This window comes from Stenella coeruleoalba, assembly GCF_951394435.1.
Source record: "Stenella coeruleoalba genome assembly, chromosome: 1".
Lineage (NCBI taxonomy): Eukaryota > Metazoa > Chordata > Mammalia > Artiodactyla > Delphinidae > Stenella > Stenella coeruleoalba.
The window spans coordinates 28899861-28922824 of NC_137169.1; the positions used below are offsets into that span (position 1 = coordinate 28899861).

Here is a 22964-nt window from a genome sequence, read left to right on the forward strand (position 1 = left end):
GGCCTGGCACATTCAAGCCTCACTCTGCCCCCTTCCCCAGTGGCCCAGGTTGGGGCTGGCCCTGCCTGCTCTGCTCCTGACACTGGGGCCTCACCCCACCTGGAGGTCAGGGGCTGCCTAGGTCTTGGGTGGAGGAGGAAGGGGACTCACTCAAGGCCTCCTAAGACCTGCGAAGTCCTCTGAATGCCCCCTCAGCACCTGGGACAGCTGCTGGGAAGAGGCGCTGTGAAAGTCTGCGGAACGAGTAAATGACGGTTACGGATACAGAGTATCCTCTAGGTACCTGGCACTTGGCTAAACGCCGTGCTCGTCTCAACACTTCAGATCCTCCCACGAACCCTGTGTAGTTTGTGGCATGACTCCCATTTTACAGAGGAGGAAAGTGAGGCTCAGAGAGGTCAAGTAGCCTGTGTGCAGTCACATGGATGTAAATGGGAGGGCCTGGATTTGAACTTCAGAGCCACGTTCCCTAACAGTCTTCCACTGGGCAGCTCTAGGCCATGGTTCTCCATCCTGTCAGACCCAAAGCTGCCTTTTCACGATATTTTCTTTCTTTCCTTTTTTATTTGTGGCTGCGCCGTGAGGCATGCGGTATCTTAGTTCCCTGACCAGGGATTGAACCTGTGCCCCCCGGAAGTGGAAGCACGGAGTCCTAACCACTGGACTGCCAGGGAATTCCCTTCATGATATTTTCTAATTGCTTCTTGTATGCTCCTGAAATGAAATTTATGGCCAATAGACCCACCTCTAATTAAAATTAATATATAATTAAATCGAACAATTATATAATTGAATATAGATAATATAATTTAAAAATGTACATATCTTTCTGTCCTGTAATATAAAAGAAATACAGGGCAATGCTGTGTGTTTGTGAAGTCATTAATTGTCAGGAAGGTGACAGCTACAAGTGCAGACCGATGCTGGGATATATTATGTCAGCGTCTGAAACTGAACTCTTGGTAAAGTTCTGAACAAAACAAAGTACAAATTTCCTTCGCTTTACACAGTAGTTGCCTTCCCAGAAAATTCAGTGTACGTTATGTGTATACACAAGTGTATACACAAGTCCTCTGTGTTTATGTATAAGATGGAGTTAGAGTCTTGGCTCTGGTAATTATAAACACATTTTTCACTCATGTCGAGCAGGATGTAGAATCTGTCCTCCTTCTGGGGTTGTCTGGAGCCTTGGCCCGCGCCCCCAAATGCCAGCAGCACCCCCCGACCTCTGTCATTGTGACGACCAGCCCCCAATTCCCCCCCACCCCACCCCACCATGGACACACAGAAAATCCTCCTGCCCTCGTGGAGCTCAACATGCGAGTAGGGGAGACGGATATAATCGATAATCACACATGCCTTGTAGTGTCAGGCTGTGATCAGCACGATGAAGGGAAATAAAGCAGGGGAAGGGGCTAGGGAAGACCCAGTGGACGTGGCCAGGGACAGCCTCTCCGAGGAGGTGAGATTTTGAGCCGAGGGAAGTGAGCCATGCACATATCTGGGGGAAGAGCCTCCCAGAAGGAAAAGCTAATGCAAAGGCTTTGAGGTAGAAGCTGCTTGGCTCCTTTGGGGTCAGCAAGGAGGCTGCGTGGCTGGGGACAGTGAGGGAGGGGAGGGCTGGGAAGTCAGACGGGGCCTGGTGGAGAGTGCCTTCTAAGCCACACACAGGCCTCTGGCTGTTACACTGTGTGTACAGAAGCCATGCGGCGGGGGGTGTTAAGCAGGAGAGGGACAACATTGGACTTTTAAAAGGCTCGCTCTGGCTGACCTGTGGCCCCTGGGCTGCTGCAGGGGAAGAGTGGGAGCAGGGAGAAGAGGGGGCTCAGACAGGGTGGTCGCAGGAGCTGTGAGGAGTGGTCAGGTTTTGCCTGGCTGGCCAGCAGGCTCAACAGAGGGTTGGACATGGGGTACGAGAGGGAAAGAGGCAAGAAGTCAAGGCTAACCTGGCTTTGGAGGTTGCACAGCTCAGCCTCCGAGCCTCTGTCTCCTCATTTCCTTTCCCACGTGAGACAGCGCCACAGCTCCAGGCTGGCTTCTCTCTGAAGCTGTTCTGCCTGAGGACACTGGGGACAAGGCGGTGGCTAACACTGGTGGAAACATCTCGGTTCTTGTTTGACTCCTCAGGACCAAAGGAGGCTGTTGATCACACCCGCCTTTCTGGTACTTTCCCCTTGCTTTGCTTCCAGGGCTCACAAGAAAAACTGATAAAGGGCAATCTGAGAAGTTTAGATCAATGAAGCAACAGTTCTGGCGCGACAGCTGCGCATCCAGCCAGTTCTAGGTGCTGAGGACACAATGAGCAAAACAAAGTCCCTGGCCGCATGCGACTTGCTGTCTTGGGTGTTGCTCAAGTTAAGCCCGACACGTAGGTGCCCAGGTGATACCTGTGTGCAGAACAGAGGCTGATCGGGTCGGGGGCACAAGAGGGAGGCCGAGATGGAGATGAGGCCCAGGGGGCGTGGCTGGTGGAGCAGAGTGTGGCCCGGGTGGGCTGGGAGTGGGGCAGTGCCACAGATAAGGTAACAGGCAACATTTGTACAGGCTCGGGAGTGGCCAGGAAGATAGGGGCCACCTGGCTGCTGGGGTAGCTGTGGGAACAGGGAGGGATGGTGGCCCCGGGGCCCGCCCTGAAGAATTTGCAAAGAATCAGGGCCTTCCCACACCTTGGGGAGGCGCCACCCCCTCGTGCTGTGTGGACACCTGCCAGGGAAGGGGGTTCTCTGGCACGGATCTCTGCTCCTTCCGTGACCTGGGCCTGTGTGGGTTCCAGCACAAAAGTGGGTCTGCCTGTGTGCCGTGGTGTGCTGCGGACAGGGCCAGCCCACCTCTAGCTTCACTGCTCCAGTGCTCAATCTGCAAAGTCTAAATTTAGGCGAAGGAAGGAAGGAAAGAAGGAAGGAAGGAAGCCCCCTTGGTTTCCTCTGGAGAGGAGGGCGGTGCAGGAAAGGGCCTGGGCTGGCGCTTCTTACCCCAGCTGCCCTGGATGGGCACGTGGGCACACGGGCAGTCTGTCTGGCTAGGGTTCCCCCATCCCAGATGGCTGTTTGGAGGGGAGAGAGGATCCATACCCTGATAGTGGCAGCTGCTCTGGGACGCCTCCTTCCTGCGCAAGTCTGCAGGTCTGGGCTGAGCCAAGCAAGCGAGGAGTTCCCCCTTGGGCACTTGGCGGGAGGCTGGACCAATGGGGCCGGGAGACTGCTGGAAGGTTCCGGCCCCCTCCCCCATTCAAGACAGTGACGGCTGCCAGGGTGAGGGAGCGCCCGTCCAGGGCAGCTGGTGGCAGAGCCAAGAGCTACAGGAATCCTGCGTGGCCTGGCTGGGTGGGAGAGATGGAGACGCGGCGAGGAGGGTAAGAGACGACACAGGCCACGCTGGCTCCAGATCAGGAAGTTTTATTGCTGACATGCAGGAAGAGTCCCCATGTAGTACAAAAATATGACTTTATACAAACTTTTTTGTGACTTTTCCCGTTTTGCTTTTTTACAATAGGACTTCTCTCAGCGTGTGACCCCCAGTGAGGGCAGACCCAAACTCCTCTCATTTGCTTTGCCAGAAATTAACCAGACACGTGGGCTGACCTTGGAAGGGACCAGTCTGTCTGACAGGCTTTGCAGACCTGGAGGATATTGCTTTGAAAAGGAGAAAGACCACCAGGCAAGCAGGCCCGGAGGGTCTGGGCAGGCTGCCGGACAAGGGGCTCGGGTGAGGCCCTCACGGGAGGACAGTCACAGGGGCTGGGAGCCCTGGGCCGGACTGCATTTCTACTCCTTCAGGAGACTTCTTTTTGAAATAAATATAGAAAAGAGGGCATCCCGCCCCCCGCCCCCGCCCCTCCCCACCCCAGCACGAGACCCTGGCTCTCAGCAGCTGGACGGCTGAGGCAGGCTGAGCCGGTGCTCAGGGGAGTAAGTGCTGGGCTCAGGCGGGCTCCCACGGACCCACTGAGGCAGAGGCGCGAAGCGCCCACGTGCTGGGATGGGGGCATAGGGAGGAAGGGGCGTGGGCGGCCCTGCTACTGCTGGCAAGAGGTGGCCCCATTTTTTCCAGATGGGGAAACTGAGGCACAAGGAGGTTTGGGACCTTGCCCAAGCCACTCACAGTGAGTCAGCTTTTGGGGAGGGGGCAGCTCACACCCTGGGAAACAAGGTCACACAGGCCTCTGTCACCTCCCCACTGGGGAGAAGGCAGGCAGGAAGGGCCCGAGGGCCCAGGGCTGCCTGAAGGGGAACGCTCAGCTGCTCTGAGGGGTCTGGGGAGGGCAGGCCAGGGGAAGGTCTTTGCTTGGCACTGGGCAGGGCCAAGTCCAGTGTGGGAGAGCAGGAAGGAGGGCATTCTGGTGAGAACAGCGTTTCTGGCAAGACGGGCATCCACTTCAAAATCTCGGCTCAAAAAGGGCAGCAGGGCTGTTCTCAAGCCAGGCTGGGCCCCCCAGTCCCTACGATTCTCCCCACGAGCCCTGCAGCCCCCAGGAAGGACCCTGGCGCCCCTGGTGGTCTGCTGGGAGAGACACCACCTCTATTACGAGGCAGGGGCGGGAGAGGAGATGCCCCCACGGTTCTCTGAACACAGAGGAGTGAGGGGAGCGAGACGGCGTGCAAACAGGGCCGCCTGTTCACAGCTGGACCAGAGCACCCCTCACCAGCCCCCCACCAGGCACCCTTCCCATCCATGTCGGCATCACCTCAGTACCACGGTGAGGGGTGGAAGAGGAAACCAGGGCTGATGCGGGTGTACAGCACCTCAGAGAAGCTGAGATGGGAGAGAAAGAACCAAGTGTAGAAAGGCCTCCGCATCACCAGAAACAAGGAGGGACTGGTGGGCTGGAGGTGGAAGGGGACCGGCCAGAAGGGGCTTCTGAGCCTGGGGGCGAGGAGGGGGCCCATCGGGGGCTGTGGACTCCCTGCTGTCCAGCCAGGCTGGGGGCAGGGAGTGGCATGGGCCGAGCCACCTAGAGATGGGAGAGAAGTTGGTTTCAGTACAAAAATAAATACATTTGAATTCTGCTTAAGATGAGGTGACAGTTTTCCAAAACTTGGACCGAGGGGCCTGGGGTCAGAAGGGGAGGGAGGAAAACAGACTGCGAGGGGCCTGGGAGGGCGGTGGGGAGCGGGCATTCATGTTGGGAGCCAGCAGCGAGCTGCACTTTCAGCTTATGTGGACTGTGGGGGGCAGCTGCCCCCGGGGGTCAGTGGGTCGGTCGGGCCCCGGGCGGGCAGGCTCCCTCCTCCTCCCTCTCACTCAGTCCAGAGACAGCATGGTTAAAGAGACAGAGGTAGATTAAAACGTCATGATTAAAAGCAGATTAGTTATCTAGGCTTCTCAGATTAAAAAACCAACCAATCAAGCAATCATTCCAAAAGGTAGCTTCGTGGTACCTCTGCTGACCCCATGTGTGACCTGGGCTGTCCCTGCCCCGTCCCCGGTGCGGTCCAGGAGAGAGTTCAGCACTACGGGGCCCAGCCGGGCAGCCAGGCTGTCGGCTGGGGGCCGGGAAGAGGTGGTGGGTGGTGCCGGTGCCCCTGCCCGAGGCTGCTATTTCCGCAGGTAGCGCTGCGCCAGGATGGCTGCGTCCAAGGGGTTCACGGGCTGCGCGTCGTGGCCCAGCCGTCGCACGGGCGGCACGCTGCCCAGCTGCCGCCTGGGCCCCCAGCTGCGGGCCTCGTGCACGGAGCTCTTCTCCTCGGCCAGCAGCAGCTGCTGCCGCATGTAGTTCTCAAACTCGTACTGGGAGCACTCCTCTGTCACCTTCGCCTGCGCAGCAGAGAGAGACCCACAGAGCCCGGCAGAGAGAGAGAGCGAGCGAGAGAGGCAGAAATGCAAGAGGGAAGAGCGGGGCAGTGTCAGCTGGCCGCCTCAAGGGCCTCCCTCCCTAGGCACCACACCCTTGGGCCGGATCTAGTGGCCCAGAGTGTGGGTCCCGGGAGCCCTCCAGCCAACCTGGACCTCGCCTTGCTGGCCACCCTGGGCGTCACTCAGACCTGTGATCTCCCGTAACTCACTGACCTTGGAAGAGGTCCCTCAGAAGGCTTAGTGTCCCACCCACCTCCGTGAAATGGGGCAGCAGTCTCCCCTCACAGAGGCTCTCGAGGGACCGGGGCAGGTATAGTGTTAAGAGAGCGGCCTGGGGCTGGGGTGCTAGCACCTGGGCAGCCCTGTTTCTCCGTCTTGTCCCAGGCTGAGCCCCCTGGGACAGCCCAGGCACAGTCACAAACTGAAGTGGGCGGTGCCTGTGCTCATCATCAGGGGGAGAGCAGGGCTGTGGACTCAGACTTGGGTTCAAGGCTCAGCCACTGCTTCCAAGCTGTGCGACTTGGGGACAATTACCTCTCTGAACCCGTTTCCTCTTTACTGAAATGAGATAAGAACACAGGACACATAGGCCTGTAGTGTGGATTGAATGAGGCGTACTGGGGGGGCACTCACTACATGCTAGTGATGATTATTTTTAGCTGCTGAACAGCCGTGGGAGGGGGTGGGAGCTGGGGGGCAGGGCCTGGAACTCTCTCTTCGAGGGCCAAGAGGCTCTGCTGTAGTCCCAGGCTGGCTCCGTCCGGTCCTTCCTGCCCAGTGCTTGCTGTGGGACTCCAGGGTGGCCCAGAGAGGGAGGGTCCTTACAGTTGCCCTCCCCAGGCTCGGCCAAGCCCTGCCCTCCAGGACGCACCCTAAGATCACCCGCTAGCTGCTGCCTTGCGCCCTGGTCTCCGCCCTGACCCCGGGCCCAGCACTTTCTCCAGTGCAGGCAACAGGGGAGGAGAGAAAACTGGGAGAAAATGAATCATCTGAAAAACTAAAAGCAGGAAGGGCAAGAGAGAACGCTGTGAGTCAGATGGGCAGACCAGTGTGACCGTTTAAAGGGCCGGCATATGGCAGACCCAGGGCCTGGGCAGGAAGAGGAAACCGAGGGAGGGCCAGGCTGAGCTGCCGTGAGGCCTCCCCACCGTGGGGCCTCCTCCTCGACCGCCTCACAGCCCTTCTCTCAGGCCACGGAACTGCCAGCTGAGCCAGACCCAAGGCAGGCCCCAGGCAGCTCAGGCTGAGGACTTAGGCCTGTCTTTCCCAGCTCCAAGGGTTGGGGAGAGGCCAAGGAGGCCCTGGCTGGGAAAGGGGCCGAGGGGGCCCTGCAGCCCTGCCCTCCCCAACTCACCTCCTGGGAGCTGTCTGCGTTGCTCATTTGGTCATCGATGTCAGGAACCACCTGCAAAGGCCCGCTCAGAGAGGACAGGGACTGCCTGCAGGGGAGGCAGGTAAGTCAGGCTGGCTCCAGGTATATAGATACATATATATATATATACACACACACACACACACACACATATTGGCCACGAGGCTTGTGGGATATTAGTTCCCTGACGAGGGCTTGAACCCAGGCCCTTGGCAGTGAAAGCGCAGAGTCCTAACCACTGGACTGCCTGGGAATTCCCTCACCCAATAAATGGGGGACAATTTCCACCTCGCAGGCTGTGGTGAGAACTCAGTGAGATAACACCCATCCCATAGTTGGCATGGACTGGCACGCAGGAGATGCTCAACGCTGAGTTCTGCCTGCACCCTCCCAACCCTGCCTATCAGGAGAATCTGGAGATCTGACTCTGACTGGAGGAGAAACGGGCCCAACCTCAGGCTACTTTTCTGGGGGGGCAGGACAGTTCCTACAGGTGGGCAGAACCCGGCCTTGCCCCTGCCCACTCACCAAGACGCAATGATGGCACTGAGGGCCTCCAGGACATCGGCAGCAGCCAGGCGCTGCTGGGGGTCGAGGACCAGCAGTTTCCGGATGAGACACACGGTGTTCTCAGAAACCCGTCCGTCCCTGATGCAGGAGAGAAAGAGGGAGAGGCTCAGGCGGGGTGGGCTGGTGCTGGGTCTTGGACCCAGGACTCTAAGCCTCACTGTGTTGTTTCCAGCCCTCAAGCCTGAAGGGCTGGACTCCAGGGAGGGAGGACTCACTCGGGGATGGTGTACTCGGCGGCCTTGATCTTGCGGAAGAGCTCCTGCGGGATGCTGTCGTAGAAGGGGAACTGGCCGTAGAGCATGGTGAAGAGCACCACGCCCAGGGCCCACATGTCGCTCGGCTTGCCCCGGTACGGCCGGCCTGCAGGGCACACGGACACACGCACACTCAGCCCAGGGCTGGTGGAGAACGGCCCTGGCACTCCCTCGGCTAACTGGCTTCGCGCCTGAAGTCCCACCCACAGGACCCCTCCGCCTTGGCACCCTCACTTCCAGTCAACCCCCGCCCCATGCGTCCTCCCAGAGCAAAGCTGCACGGGCCCAGTCCTTGAGCTTCCGCCATGCTCGTTCCTCCTCCGCTCCTCAGGCTGGTTCCCGCTCGTGCTCTGGAGACCCAGCTCCACAGGGGGATGCCCCGCCTTGGCGTGACCCCTGAGGGGAAGGGGTCACACCTGGCCTTGTGCAGCCCACCCTCCTGGGCACATTTCACGCCTCCTCCTCACAGCACCAGCCCTGCTCTACTGACTGCCAGCTCTCGGGCGCTGGTCCAGCCTCTGCGGCAGACGAGCTCTCCCAGGAGCTCTAACTCTCCCAGGAGCTTTCCCTGAGCTTTGACTTTTGAGGGAACAGTGAACTTCAAGCTTTCCTTTTGGTAATGACGATGCCAGCTACGGTTTATTGAGCCAGACACTGGGTTATGGCCTTATTTAATCCCACAGGGACCTAGTGAAGTAGGGGCTATTATCATCCCGATTTTATAGATCAGAAAATAGAGGCCCAGAGAGGTCAGTGCCTCTCCCGAGGTCACACAGGTATTAACAGACTATGAACTGTGAGGGCAAGGCCATGGCTGCCGTTTCACAGCTCCATGCCCGGTGCTGAGGCCTGAGCTTGGCACACAGTCAGTGAAAGGCAGACCTGGGATCAAAACCCGCTTGAGCCCCCCCACGTCATCCTCTTAACAATGTAGGGAGGCAGGACTGTTTTCAGCTTTTAACCCACAAGGAGACTGAGGCTCAGAGAGGGGCGGTGAGGGCCAAAGTCACACAGCTGGGTATTAACAAGGCCAGTCCCAGAGCCCGGGTCTCTGGTCTCCCAGTCCAGGTCTCTTTCTGATGCAGGGGGTTCCTTCAAGACTGGCATGAGTCTGGACGAGCCAGAGAGAGAGGCCGAGGGCAGCAGGTGGGAGCGACTGCACGTGGAGGCCACCCCAGCCTGGTACTGCTGAGGAGGCCTGACCAGAGGCAGCCCATCCACCCCCAGGCCTGCATACAGTCACAGACCGCACCTCTGACACAGCTCTGGCTCTGTCAACTACAGGGATGCTTTCGGGACTCTCAGGGAGGGTATCCAGGCTGGGCTGGGCTGGTGGGGGAGGGGTGCTCAGGGAGTTGGGATGCACCCCTGGCACCCAGATCCTTCTAGCGGAGGCCACAGGGACTCCACCCAAAATCCCCAGGCCTGGAGAGTGGCACCACTGCCCTCTGCAGAGGTAGCCCTGGGAGAGGCCTGATGCTCCAGCAGAACCCTCAGCTGGGAGAAGGCCTCCAAGGAGATCGCAAATGCTCGTGGCAAGTTAGAGCAGCCTGCTCCACAGGAAGACACGTGACAACTCGGGAAGAGGCTGCTTCTGCCCCTGTGAGGAGGGAGGCACACGTGTGAGTGCTGGGGTAATGGGCCCTGCAGACAACCCTGAAACCTTCGCATCGCAGGGATGGGAGCGGATGAGAGCCCTTGGTCCCTGGAGGGATCGGGACAGAGAGACGGACCCCAATGTGGCAGAGGACAAGCAAGAAAGGAAAGAAAGCCTACGGTGAGACAGAAGCGTGGGCTCGGGCCGGAGGCAGCCCTGGGACCGAGCCTCCTGCTTTTCTGGTTACTGTCAGCTGTGACTTTGAACAAGGGGTCTGATCTCTCTGAGCCTCAATTTTCCCATCTGTAAAAATTTTCCCTCACAGGGCAGCTCTGTGGTTTTATACAGATGATGCCTGTCACACGCTCAGTACAGCACCCAGCACTAACAGCTCATCAGAAGGTGAGAGCTGCATAATTGACTTATTTGTGCATTACCTGTCTCAGCCCCACTAGAAAGTCAGCTCACCATCCATGGAGGCAGGATGTTTGTCTGACTGTTCACTGCTGTATCCAAAGTGTCTAGAACAGAGCCCCGTACGTGGCAGGCCCTCGGCAAATACCAGCAGAATGAATGAAGGAATGAACAAACGAAGGGAGTGATATCTTTGAAATGCAAGTCTCATCACGGTAGCCTCAGTGAAGACCTTTTCAGCGGCGTCCTCTCGCGCTTGAATTAAAGGATGGCGTTTCTCGACAGGGCCTCCATTAGGCCTTGCGCGGCTGGACCCCCACCCACCTCTCTGGCCTCCCCTGAACTCTCTGAGCGGCAGCCTCAGGGGCCTTCTGTGGTTCCTCAGCGTGTGGCGCCACCGTCGCCCAGTCACACCCCTCGTGGGCTCCTATCTATTCTCACCACCTCAGCTCGGACGCCGCTTCCCTGGGGAGGGGCTTCAAGCGCCCATTCTTCATGCTCACAAAAATCACGTTTCTTTCCTTCCGAGCACTAATCTCAGAGAGTAACGAGTGTAATGATTACCATCTTCTTCCTCCACGGGACCCCACATTTTGTACCTGGAGGGACAGTACTGGTTTGGGCCACCACTGAAGCCCCAGCACCTAGCCCGGGGCACACCCATAGATAGTTTGTTGACTGAATGAACGGCTGCAGAGCCCGGCTGTGTGAGGCCCCAGGGCCTGCTGCCTGGCGGCCTGCACATACCGCTGAGCACGTCTGGACTGATGTAGGCGGGGCTCCCCCTCTGGTCCTTCAGCAGGTCCCCCTCGCTCACGAGATGCTTCCCGAGGCAGAAGTTGGTAATGGTTATCCGATGAGTTCTGGGGGCGGGGGGCAGAGAGTGAACAAACCTCGGTGTCTGTACCCACGGGCGCCCCAGCTGTCCCCACCTCTCTTCCAAGGAGCAGAGGAATCACACCCACGTCCTTTTCTTCTCCATTGGCCCTCCCGGCCTCCCCACAGCCACGTGGGGAGTGCCACTGGGGGTGCTGACACAGGCCAGTCACCCTTAGTTGCCACCTGCTGAGCTGTCCCCGCAGGGATCTGAGTCACTCTGACCAGGGGGCCCCAGGGTGCTCCCCTGACCCTGTGCCCTGGCTGAGTCTTGGGGCTACAGCTTAGGGCTTGGAAGAACTGCAGAGATTTCCTCAATCTCCACACACATAGTATCTACCAGTAGACTGGAAGGACCTGGAGACCAAGTCTGGTTCCCTCATTTACACAGGAGGAAGAGGAAGCCCAGCAGAGTCTTGGAGGCCTTCCTTGAGTGCCTCCCTTCAGTCCCCCAGTGCTGATGCCTTTGGTCATCACTTTTATTACTATCGCAGCAGCACCAACAGTACTAAAAACTAATGCTGGGTCTTCCCTGGTGGCGCAGTGGTTAAGAATCCACCTGCCAATGCAGGGGACACGGGTTCGAGCCCTGGTCTGGGAAGATCCCACATGCCGTGCGGCAACTAAGCCCGTGCGCCACAACTACTGAGCCTGAACTCTAGAGCCCGCGAACCACAACTATGGAGCCTGCGCCCAACTACTGAGCCTGCGCTCTAGAGCCCGCGAGCCACCACTACTGAAGCCCGCGTGCTTAGAGCCCATGCTCCGCACCAAGAGAAGCCACTGCAGTGAGAAGCCCGTGCACCACAGTGAAGAGTAGTCCCCACTCGCCGCAACTAGAGAAAGCCTACGTGCAGCAACGAAGACCCAATGAAGCCAAAAAAATAAATAAAATAAAAATAAATTAAAAAAAAAAAAGGAAAAGGAAAGAAAGTTTAAAAACACCCCGAGGGGCTTCCCTGGTGGCGCAGTGGTTGAGAGTCCGCCTGCCGATGCAGGGGACACGGGTTTGTGCCACGGTCCGGGAAGATCCCACATGCCACGGAGTGGCTGGGCCTGCGCATCCGGAGCCTGTGCTCCGCAACGAGAGAGGCCACGGTAGTGAGAGGCCCGCGTACCGCAAAAAAAAAAAACAAAACCCGAAAAACCTAATGCTTAGTAAGTGCAGACCCTGGCTTCAGTGCCCGACGGGGACTGTTTTCATTCACCCCTCACAGCGGCCTACAAGGGAGACTTTCTCATGGCCCACTTCACAGATGATGCAATTAGGACACAGAGAAGTGGACAGACTTGCCCAGGGTCACACAGCTAGTGAGGAGTGGAGCAGGATCCCACCCAGGTCTGTCTGACCTTGGACTCCGCACTCTGAGTGACACCAGTGGGGTGCCCACTGGGTCCCGGGACAATGCCCAGCACCTGGCTTTCCCTTCCGTTCCACCCAAGCTGACTCCCCCCTTGTCTTGTACAGCAGACTCTGCACTGGCTAGAAAACCACAGACCCCCCATCTGAGAGAGCCGTGGTGAGAGCAGCTTTGGGCTCCAGTCCTTTCTAGGAGGCTCACAATGAGAACAAAAACCGGCCCAGAGAGGACGCCGTATGCCACCCCTGGGGACGTGGGGTGAGGGTGCAGAGCCTCCTCGGCCTGTGCTGGGGGGCACAGGGAGGAAGGGCCCCTCTGCCGTGTCAGCCGGCTGGCTGGGCGGAGAAGCCTGGGAGGACGGCAGGAAGGGAAGCGCCACGAGGGGCCTCGGACGGCCTCTCCGTAGAAGGGCCTCCAGGGGGAGAAGAGGTTGGCTCAGAGGCACAGGTGTGTGCGGCTGCGCTCACGAGGCGCCGAGAGCCCTTCAGCTTTCTTGGGGAATTCTGCGGGCAAGGGCTTGGTGCAAAACAAAGGCCAGTCTGTCCCCGGCGTTCCAAATGGAAACGCTGGCCCTTGCCTTCCGTACAGGCCTGCCCTGGCAGATGCCACGGAAACCTGCCTGGTGGCCCCCAGGGCAGTTAGAGTCTGAGAGGGCAGGCGAAGGGTCTCGGGCAAGGATCACGTCAAGAAGTGGGCTGCTCCCACTCAGAACCGCCCATGTCGCTGAATACGGCCTGCTCAGGCCTCCTGTCCACGAGGGCCCCACAGAGCAGACGCACTGCATTTTCTCGCCTGGTCAGAGCTGGCCACGGCAGCTGGAGGCCTGAGACGCTGGGAGGAGGACCGCTCAGGGGAGAGTCTGGTGGGCTTGGGAGTCAGATCCCCGGGTTCTAGTCCTGGCTCTGTCACTTCCTGGCTGTGTGTGTGATCTTGGTCATGTTATTTAATCTCTGTTAAACCTCAATTTCCTCATCTGTAAAACGGAAAACATTAGCACCTAACTCCCAGGGCTGTGTTAGGATTTAACAAGATAAGAAGATAATCCCAGGGAAAGCACTGAATCCAGGGCTTGGCAAGCAGTGACTGATTACTACGGGCCAGCTCGGATTATATCTCCTCCTCAGACGGTGGGCACAGCTGGTGGGGGTTACCAGTGGACACCCCAGGGAAGACAGCGTGCTGAGGTCGCGGGTGAGAGGAGCCACCCTGTGACGACAGGCCCTGGAGCACACGTGCCCGCGCGCTGGCCTTCCACTCCACTCTGCCAGCAGGACCTGCCAGCCCTCTGCCCGTGGGGCTCGAGTAAAGCTCGGCCGAGACTCCGCAGGGTGGGCGGCAGGACCGGGTTGGAGCCTCTCCCACAGGAAACTGCACGGTCAGCTGCCAGCCCTCCCGAAGCCTGGCGATGCTCCCTGCCCACCACCATTGCCCCAGTCGGCGCGGTGCACAGATCCCCGGGAGTCCAGACCCCCCAAGCTGGTCCTGGCAGGAGGGGCAAGGGCAGCAGGGGTGCAAGGAGAGAGCTCCGCGTCAGGAGGGCCCGCTCAGTGAGTCACTCTTCAGCTATGGCCCTCTGGGCTACCACAGTGTGTCTGCTTTTCTAGGAACTGGGCATGCAACGTGCCCAGGCGGAAAGAAAGGAGGACGGAGAAAGAACCCACAGCCAACCTCAAAAGGGGATTTCAGATGGCAACCCTTGCTCTTTATCCACAGCAGGGGGACTTGCTGTAGCAGCTGCCGTGCAAACCCTTCTCCCTGTTTCCCTCCCTGGGAGCGCTCTGTCCTGCTCGGAGCCTCCAGCTCATCTGCTGCCTCTCCAGCTGGACTCAGGGCCTGGCCTGATGGGCAGGAAGGGGCTGGAGCTCCTCCAGGTCCACCCTTGACTTCGCAAGGATGAAAGCGAGGCCCCAGAGGGGAGGGGTGCGTGCGTGGACACATGGGAGCAGGCACTGGGTGGCCAGCGTGGGTCCCTGCAGCACACCCGGCGCCTTCCTAGCACCCGTGACTCAAGTGAGAGGCGGCCAGAACCTCTGTCTGCCCGAGACGGACAGGGGATGATATGGTTAAAGGATGTGCAGCCAAGACCCAGGGTCTGAATGAGGTGTGGGTGCTCTGCGATCCCAGGGAAACACACCCATGCGTGCACACGCATGCACACAGACACAGACACACACACGCACGGACACTCACGGAAGAGCTGCTATAGCTACACTGGCGTTACTCAAGAGACGTGTCATCCTCGGACTACATTCCCAGAATCTAGGGGGGCCTGGGGAAGTGGGAGCCAGAAGCTAAGCCGCCACAGAGACAAGGAGGCCTGGGATGCTGGCCTGGGTAGCAGCGCAGGAGCCCCTGATGGTGCATGCCCACAAGCACCCTCGGGATGCTCGCTCAGGGCCAGTGAACGGCTGCATGGAAGCCCGGAGACCATGGGCTCTGCAGCCAGACGGACTTTGTGAACCGTGAGCCTGCAGCCCAGAGTGGGATGGTGACTGGCCCAACATCCCACGGAAGGCCAGGACCTGAGTCTCCCGACATGAAGACAATACGCTCTCAGGGCCAGGATGGTCTGCACTTTCCGACACCTCCTCTCCTTGTGCAGTTCAGAGCTGGGGCCGGGGTGCCTCGGGACCTGGCCACTGGCATCCTCGTCGGCCACTCACCACACAGCAGGCCTCATCTCCCGAGGGAGCGAGCATACAGGCCCTGCAGGCCCGGCTGGCTAGCACAGGGTGCGCTTATGAGGGGCAGTCTCTGCAGGAAGGCATAATCATCTCTGCTTTCACAGATGAGGACACGGAAGCTCAGAGGAGTGCTTGGTACCACAGCAGCTTCTCAACACATGAATGGCTTAATCAACAGGTGAATAATCAAAGGAACGAGTGCTCACGGTCTCAAGGGTAATTAAGAGGCAGTGCTGTGCTGTGAGCCAGGTCTGACCCCCAGGGCCCACTCTTCCCTGGCTTTCTTAACTCTCTCTCGGCTGGTCAAGGGTTCAAGCAGCCCTGGAACTCCTGTTTCTTTCCCTCCTCCCCATGCAGCACGACAGGACCAGGTTTTAACCACTTCACTTTTCTCAAGCAGGCAAATCTTTTTTTTTTTTTCTTTTTTTTTTGCGGTACGTGGGCCTCTCACCACTGCAGCCCCTCCCGCCGCAGAGCACAGGCTCCGGACGCGCAGGCCCAGCGGCCACGGCTCACGGGCCCAGCGGCTCCGCGGCACGTGGGATCCTCCTGGACCGGGGCACGAACCCACGCCCCCCGCATCGGTAGGTGAACTCCCAACCACTGCGCCACCAGGGAAGCCCCAAGCAGGCAAATCTTTACTCATCCTTCACGAACTGACTGAGATGGCCAGAGTCTCTGCCCCCTCCGTCCTCTGCACATTGGCCCTCATACAGTGATAGCTGCCCTCCAGTCGCCCCCAGGTGGCAAGCTCTGGGAGACTGTCTGCAGCATCTTCCCAGTGGCATCTTGGGCTGGCACTGCAGGGTCGGGTGCCCCATGCCCCTCCCCAGAGCTCCTTCTCAGGGATGGTGGGCCCAGGCCCCTCCAGGGCGGCAACCGCGTTATGGAACAAATCCCCACCACACCACTCCTGCCACGAGGCGTGTGCTGCCTGCCATTTGCAAGCCCTCCGACCCACTTTCACACCGGGAGGTGAGAGAGGTGAGGGTGAGAGGCCCAGGGACAGCGGGTGGGAGGTGTGCCCTCCCCGGCCCTGCATTGCTAGGATCTGGGTGACACACAGGGTGGGCTCTCCTCCCATCGGTCCTGGGACCCTGCATGGTTGGTGTCCCTCTACCACTGCCCCAGATCACTCAGAAGGGGCCCAGACCCTCTGCCTGAGTGGGGTGACAGCCTGAGGCAGGAGCCTCATGTGATCTCCCTCTGCCACTGGCTCACCGAGGATGCTGGGGTGAGCCGCCCAGATCCCCTCCAATATCGAGGTGCTCTCTCCCTGCTGCTGGGAATGTTGGCTTCTGACCACTCACAGCTGTGTCCTTTTCCAGGAAGTCCTCTCAGCCAAAGGAAGCTGCCTTGCCCAAAGCTATGCCCCCGGGAGCAGCCTGCATTCAGTGGCTGGTCACAGTTGGGATACAGGGCCACACGGACTTGATTTGGGGCATCTGAAGGGCCACCTGGCTTTCCAGGCTGAGGCCCCGTCGTGACTGCCCAGAGTTTAGCTTCTCCCTCAGCCCAATCCTGCCCCCTTCTCCCTGAGAGCGCGCCTCAGTAAACTTCCTGCACGCACATCTCAGAGTCCATTTCCTGGGAACCTGACCCACAACAAAGCCTGTTTTGCTCATCTGCCTTTCTGTCACCTATTGGTCTATTTTTTTTTTTTTTTTTGCTGTACGCGGGCCTCTCACTGTTGTGGCCTCTCCCGTTGCGGAGCACAGGCTCCAGACGCGCAGGCTCAGCGGCCATGGCTCACGGGCCCAGCCGCCCCGCGGCATGTGGGATCTTCCCGGACCGGGGCACGAACCCGTGTCCCCTGCATCGGCAGGCGGACTCTCAACCACTGCACCACCAGGGAAGCCCTATTGGTCTATTTTTTTACAGTCATTTACTGTGCACCCACTGGGTATGACAAATGAATGGACCAGGGGGACTGCTGAAGTCCTTCCCAGAGCTCCCTTTCTGTGGCCTTTAAGGCACCCCTTCTTAGCAATCACCATATTAAGAGAGAAGCAAGCACCCCATCCCCTGGCCCCATGAGTCAGAATCCCCATGGGGACGCTGCAGGGCTCTGGGCAGCTGCAGCACGTAGCCTGTCCCAACCCCGAGGTTACATCATGAAAGAAGAAAAGCGAAGCTTACCTCTTATTGAGCACCATGTTCCCAAGCTTCAGGTCTCTGTGCACAATGTTTTTCTGGAAAACAACAGGCACATGGTCTGCACTGTGAAGATGAGAGCCAGGGTCGGCCCAGCCTGTAAGAGGTGGGCTCTCCAGGTGTTGGGGAAGACATGTCTCTAGGGCTTGGGCCTTGACTTGCAAGCCACAGACAGATCCGGACCACTTAGGGCCTCGTTAACCACGCGGACGAACTGGGTAACGTGCGAGCCCAGGCAGTCTCTGCCCCACACAGGGTGTTTACCCCAGCTCTTTCTCCCCTTAGGGCAGCAGCCAATGGAGAAAACCACTCCTCTCTCTGCCTCTACCAAACATCCCACCAAAAAACCAAGAACCAAAAAAGCAACCAAAAAATCCCAAGCACCTGCCTAGATCTGGGGTCAGAGATGAATTCTCATGGTTCTGATGACCAAGTACTGCAGGCTCGGCCCACAGAAGCTGTATGTCTGGAGGAGGCCCAGGCTCTCCTAACCTGTGCCTCGGGGTTCCCGACACCCCCAGCGCTAGGAAGAGCTCAGAGACAGGCTGTGGCTGCACCCAGTGGGTAGCTCCCACTTAGCCTCTCGACTGCTGGGGCATTTCTGCGCGGGGCTCTGCTGGGCTGCCCGCACCTCCCCAGGGCCGTGGGCTGAGGTCTGCAGCACCGTGTCCTCAGGTGTGCGTGTCATCCGGCCACTTTCCTTCTGGATGTTCCCAGCTGCAAAGCACACCTGGGTGAGGGTGGGACAGAGCTGCTTCCGCTGAGCAGCAGCAAGAAGGGCGGCTTTCCATGGAGAGAAGGTGGGAGCCGCAGGGGCGGAGCCTCACCTGGTGCAGGGCCTCCACCACGCGCACCACGTCGTAGAAGATGACCACGGTCTCCCGCTCGCTGAGCCTCTTCTCCTTGATGACGTAGTGCTGCAGGTTGATCAGGTCAGCGGTCTTGTCGCTGAAGTCGTGTGCGCAGAGGCAGTCGAGGACGAGGCAGATGCGCTTCTTCATTTTCTTAACCATTCGGCTGGATTCTGCGTCCTCAACGATTTCACAGGTGCGGTCCTGGGAGGAAGGGGGCAGACCAGGGCTTGGCTGGGGGCCCGCCAGGGCCAGGGCCAGGGGCTTGGGGCTCTCTTCTGGAGCCTGGAACAAGACTGCATGTGTGAGAGCGGCGGAGGCCTGAGATCTGGGGAGCATGGCCCATGGGCCGCTCAGCACTGCCCTGCTTCCCCCGTGCCAGGCCCAGCCAGTGGCTCAGGTTGAAGCAGCTCAGGTTCAGACTTCATGCTCTGATCCTACTGCAAAGCGTGTGGATCAGGGCTGGGCACTGAAAGCAAAGGGCCCCCGAGCTCAGTGTGCAGGCAGCACGCTCAGGGCTCTGGGGCCTCCTCCCCTCCTGGCACTCCCAGGGATTCTGGCAATGACCGATGTAAACTTCCTTCCAGTGTCCAAGATGGGGGAAGCTAAGTGTTGTGCGCGTCCAAGACAACTGCTGCGTCCCGTGCACGCAGGACTTCTGGGCAGCTGTGTAACGGTGGTTAAGAGCACGGCTCAGGCCCCTGACGGCTGAGTTCAGGCCCTGGCTCCACCTTGTCCTAGCTGCGGGACCTGGGGCGGCTCACCTAAGCCCTCCAACCCGGGTTCCTTGTGTGTGAAAGGGAGCCAGCAACCCCTACCTCACCGGTTGCTGAGAGAAAAGACAACCATGCCAATGCTTAGTAAGCACCTGGACTCGGTATCGGTAAGCCAGGGCTCGGTAAGCGGGCACCACTACCAACCCCAAGGTTGGCAGTTCCGGACCCATTTTCCTTGCTGAAAAGGTATTTCGAGTAAGAGAAAACACAGGTGCAACATGAGGACTTTGATCCTCCCAGCTTGAGGGGGCCCTTGGTGCCAGCCCCAGCAGACTGGGGGACTCCTGGGGACTGAACGCCACATTTCTCCTCAAGAGCAGGGTCAGACCTCTCATCCTCTCTTCCCCAGAGGCCCAGCACAGTGTCTGGCACACAGAGGACTCTAGAAACACCTCTAATCGCTCCGGTTCTCTTATCCAAAATGATATACACCAGGGCCAAGCTCTGGAAGCTACCAGAGATGAAATACTAAGAAATCATAATCACCCCAGATTTGATTTCATGTTTAAGGGACACTCTAAATTTCAGAGGTGCCTCTCATTGCACATCTAAGAATAAAGACCTCGGTGGGATCTGTGTGTGGGGCTGGGAGGCATTTTCCCCTTATTTTCCCTCAAGAAACCAAGCTGACAAGGAGTTCTTATTGCCTGATATAACAACGGTGATGAGCACGTGTGTCCCGGGACAGCTCGGTGCTTTATACCCTCTCATTCATCTTCCCACCACCATACATGGTAGGCACGGTTATCATCGCTCTCATTTTGCACATGAGGAATCTGAGGCTTAGGAATTGACTTGTTCGAGGTCACACCACCTGAATCCAGGACTGCCCGCTCCAAAACCTGTGTGCCCTCCCTGACACCAGGCTGCCTCTAGCGTACCAGGTCCATCCAAGCATGAGTGGGCCTGGCCAGCGCATCTGGCTGAGGGCGGTGCAGAAGCTCCACGGGGGCCTCAGCAGGAACCCTCCCCCACCCTCCAGCATTCTGAACCTGGTTCTTCATTTCTGGAGACGCAATTTCAGTTCTGTCCCGGGCATGGCTCTTTTCAGAGTACCAGTCGCCAATCAGCACCTTTCCTAACGGACCTGGAACATCTGAGTATGGGGTTCAGGGACCCTTGCCAGAGAAGCTGAAATGCCTGGGCAGGCAGAAGGACTGGTACCAAAGGCAACTGTGGAGATCCACAGTGCCCCGGCGCCCATCCTTCCTCATTGCCCTCCCTTCCACCCTGGCCTGGCTGATTCCTGACAACACAGCTAGAAAGAGCCCGTGTCTTTAAATAACTTCATACTTTCCTCTTTTCTTGGAAAAGCGGCTCTTCAGAGAAAGCCTGCAAGCTGCAAACCGGGTGCATTCCCGCTAGGCTGCCACCATCAGAGCAGGAGCTCGCTGGCCCAGCCAGACCTCCAGGCCACCCGCCAGGAAGTCCCGCTGCTCCGCATGCAGGAAGACTGGGGGGTCCTGTGATGTGGCCCCAGCAGTGCCAGCCGGGGTGGGGACGGGAGAGGTGCCACTCACCTGGAAGAGCCCGTGGTGGTGAACCACCCCATCCTGCGTGTGGAGGAGGGAGAGCAGGGAGTACTCGGTGTGCAACAGCATCTTGCCTTGCCTCTCCTCTTGGCTTTCTATTCCTTGGTCGCCCCTCTCCTCAAGTGTAAGGATCTTTAGGAAGGCACACACACAAAAACAAAACCCCACAACCCTTACTTTTCCAAGCAGACTGACTAGAACAGGAGGAGCAGGGTTTCACATCCTCCCACGCAACCCTGGCACACGCACACCCACACGTGCGTGGACGAAGTGAAACGGTCTTTCCCAATGTGACAGCAAAATGACATAAGCACAGACAGAGCTCCCCGGGAAGAAGTGCACTGCTCTTGTTCACAAGTGGTGCAGAAGAAGGTGGGAGGAGGGAGAAGCCGGGCTGGTAGAATGTCCCGGGGGTCCCCAGCCCCTCACGCCTGGTGCCTCACTTACCTTCAGCTGATAGAAGTCATCCGTGCCATCTTTCCTCGCCAAACACTGCACGATGCTTGGCACTGGTGAGTTGCCCAGACGGGGACCTATGGCACAGACAGCCGCTGGCTTACTTCTCAGTAGCCTTGTCTACCATGGCACCGTGGGGCGCCGTGCCACCACGTGGGCTTTTGGCTGGATCTTCTCTCCTGGAGGGCACCGAACTCAGGGTCTCCCCTCCAAAACTGGAGCAGTGTGTGTGCATCTGCCTGAGTACACCTGGCTTGTCCAGGCACACTTCTCAAGAGGGGCTCTCAACACGGGGCGCGTGCTGGAATCTCCGAGGAGTATGTGTTAAAGCAGAGATCCCAGCTGCACCCTGGGCCCTCCGGATCAGCAACTCCAGGGTGAGGAGCCAGGAAACTGTCCCTTTAACAGGTTCCCCTGGCGGTCTGATACAGCCACGTACCAGCTTTGGGGAACTTCTGTACTCTTAGAGATGCACGCGGCTTGATGTCCTGTGACAGCACCCAGAGCTTTCAGAGCATAAATCAGGTAATGTCACGGTGTCAATGCACTGCTAAAAACCCTTAACAGCACTCCACTGCTTTTCATGTGCAATCAAAATTCCTCTTTTTGGCCTCCAAGGTCTCGCATGATTTGGTTCCTGTCCAGCTTTCAACTGATCACGTTTCCTCACCCCTCCTCACCATACTCCAGCTATGCTGGACTCTTCATTCCTGAGATGTTAAGCCCTTCCCTGCTTCTGGGCCTTTGCACCTGCTGTTCCTTCTGTCTGGAATGCTTTTCCCCTGCTTTTCACATGGCTGCTCCTTCTTATCCTTGGCTATCAGAGCAACTGTCACTTCCTCATACAGAACCTTCCTTGTCTACACTCTCTCTAGACCCTTCTTCCTCTCACACCATCTTGTTTACTTCCTTCAAGGCCCTTACCCCTCCCCCCCACCCCCATGATGATCTCGTATGTTGTTTACTCTCGGTTTCTTTTTCTAACTAGAATGTTAAGTTCTGTGAGGGCAGGAACTTGTCTTTTTTTTTTTTTTAACTTAATGGTCTTTATTTTTAGCTTTAGAGTGTGTTTCTCTGTGTCTCCAACCAACTGTCCTGCCCAATGCCCAATTCTTTTTTTTGGCTGCACCCTGCAGCATGCAGGGTTTTAGTAGTTCCTCAACCAGGGATCAAACCTGCGCCCCCTGAAGTGGAAGCGTGGAGCCCCAACCACTGGACCGCCACGAAACTCCCCAGGAACTTGTCTGTCTTAATCACTGCTGCGTCCCTGACAAATAGCACAGGCCCAGCAGGTAGCAGGCTCCATGAACTGTTTGCTGAGTGACTGGAACTGGAACTATCCTGTACTCGTAAGTCCAAGATGCTGTCCCAAAGCAAAAGTCACACCCAGTCTCTGGCTGCTAGGAGAGCTGGGGTCCTCAGAGCCCAAATCACCTGCAACCCTACACATGCAGTCTAGACTTGCTGGGCTTCGAACTTCATGCAGAAAGGCCCCGCTGCTCCTCCAGACCACTGGGAACACCCAGTTCTACAGGATTTCGGGGCCAAATCTGTAAGAAGTTTGCAGCTGTACCAAGCACTTTGTGAACTTAGCTGTGCCCTCCAAGAATGGTCCAAGAAGTGCCCTGGACGATGTACCCTGGGTTCTACGGCAGCTTGTCTGCTTCCTGTGGGTGATGTCCTGGGGCCACACATAGGATTCTCTGGGGGAAGAGGCAGTCTATCTCTCAGCTGACATTAATCTAAGGCTGGCGCGGCTACAACAGAAACAACTCTTGGTGCAGAGCGACCTTCCCCTCTCATCAACAGACTCCATTTAAAGTGGCCGAGGGTTGGTCAGGCTCCCACGCTGGGGTGTTCGAGGCGCTGCACCCTGCGTGTCTGCAGGTCACACTGTGCTGCCCCGGCACCCCACTCACCCGGCCGTCAGAGGCTTACCCAGGATGAACGGTCCAGCTCTCTTTGCATTATTTCCAGAAATCCCACTTCCTAGAGCCTTCGCCCTGGCCGACGTTTCCCCAGCTCCTCTGTCTGATGCTCTCCGCTTCATTCTCAGCTCTAGACGAGACAGAAAAGAGCCTTCTCACTGAGCAAGTCAGCGAGTTTCCTTACGCTAACCCAGCCTGCGAGTCTGACTTGAGGACGCATCACACAGCTGCCGCTGCCACCTCCTCTCCCTCCCAGAGGAGCATGGAAGGTTCTCGATAACAAAGGACCACGGCTCCTTTACTGGGGATTAATTAGGGGCTCAAGCGGGATGCACTGGCTACAGAG

General features: G+C 58.1%; 1 protein-coding gene across 7 annotated transcripts in view; it reads right to left on the minus strand.

Moving 5' to 3' along the window:
* Positions 1 to 3037: 3037 nt before the first annotated feature.
* The window catches only part of STK40 (serine/threonine kinase 40), a 38649-nt gene continuing 18722 nt past the window's right edge, over positions 3038 to 22964 (minus strand). For 6 of the 7 annotated variants that reach the window (XM_079933599.1, XM_079933596.1, XM_079933597.1 and 3 more), the window contains 10 exons: positions 22629 to 22748; positions 20682 to 20767; positions 20223 to 20366; positions 17903 to 18130; positions 17061 to 17113; positions 10748 to 10863; positions 7951 to 8095; positions 7694 to 7813; positions 7148 to 7232; positions 3038 to 5754 (listed from right to left, as the gene is read on the minus strand). In XM_079933599.1, coding sequence (XP_079789725.1) covers positions 5536 to 5754; positions 7148 to 7232; positions 7694 to 7813; positions 7951 to 8095; positions 10748 to 10863; positions 17061 to 17113; positions 17903 to 18130; positions 20223 to 20366; positions 20682 to 20767; positions 22629 to 22740 — 1308 coding nt within the window. In that variant the 5' untranslated portion in view covers positions 22741 to 22748 and the 3' untranslated portion in view covers positions 3038 to 5535. The remainder of the gene's footprint in view (positions 5755 to 7147; positions 7233 to 7693; positions 7814 to 7950; positions 8096 to 10747; positions 10864 to 17060; positions 17114 to 17902; positions 18131 to 20222; positions 20367 to 20681; positions 20768 to 22628; positions 22749 to 22964) is intronic. The other variant, XR_013830121.1, reaches the window with a different exon arrangement.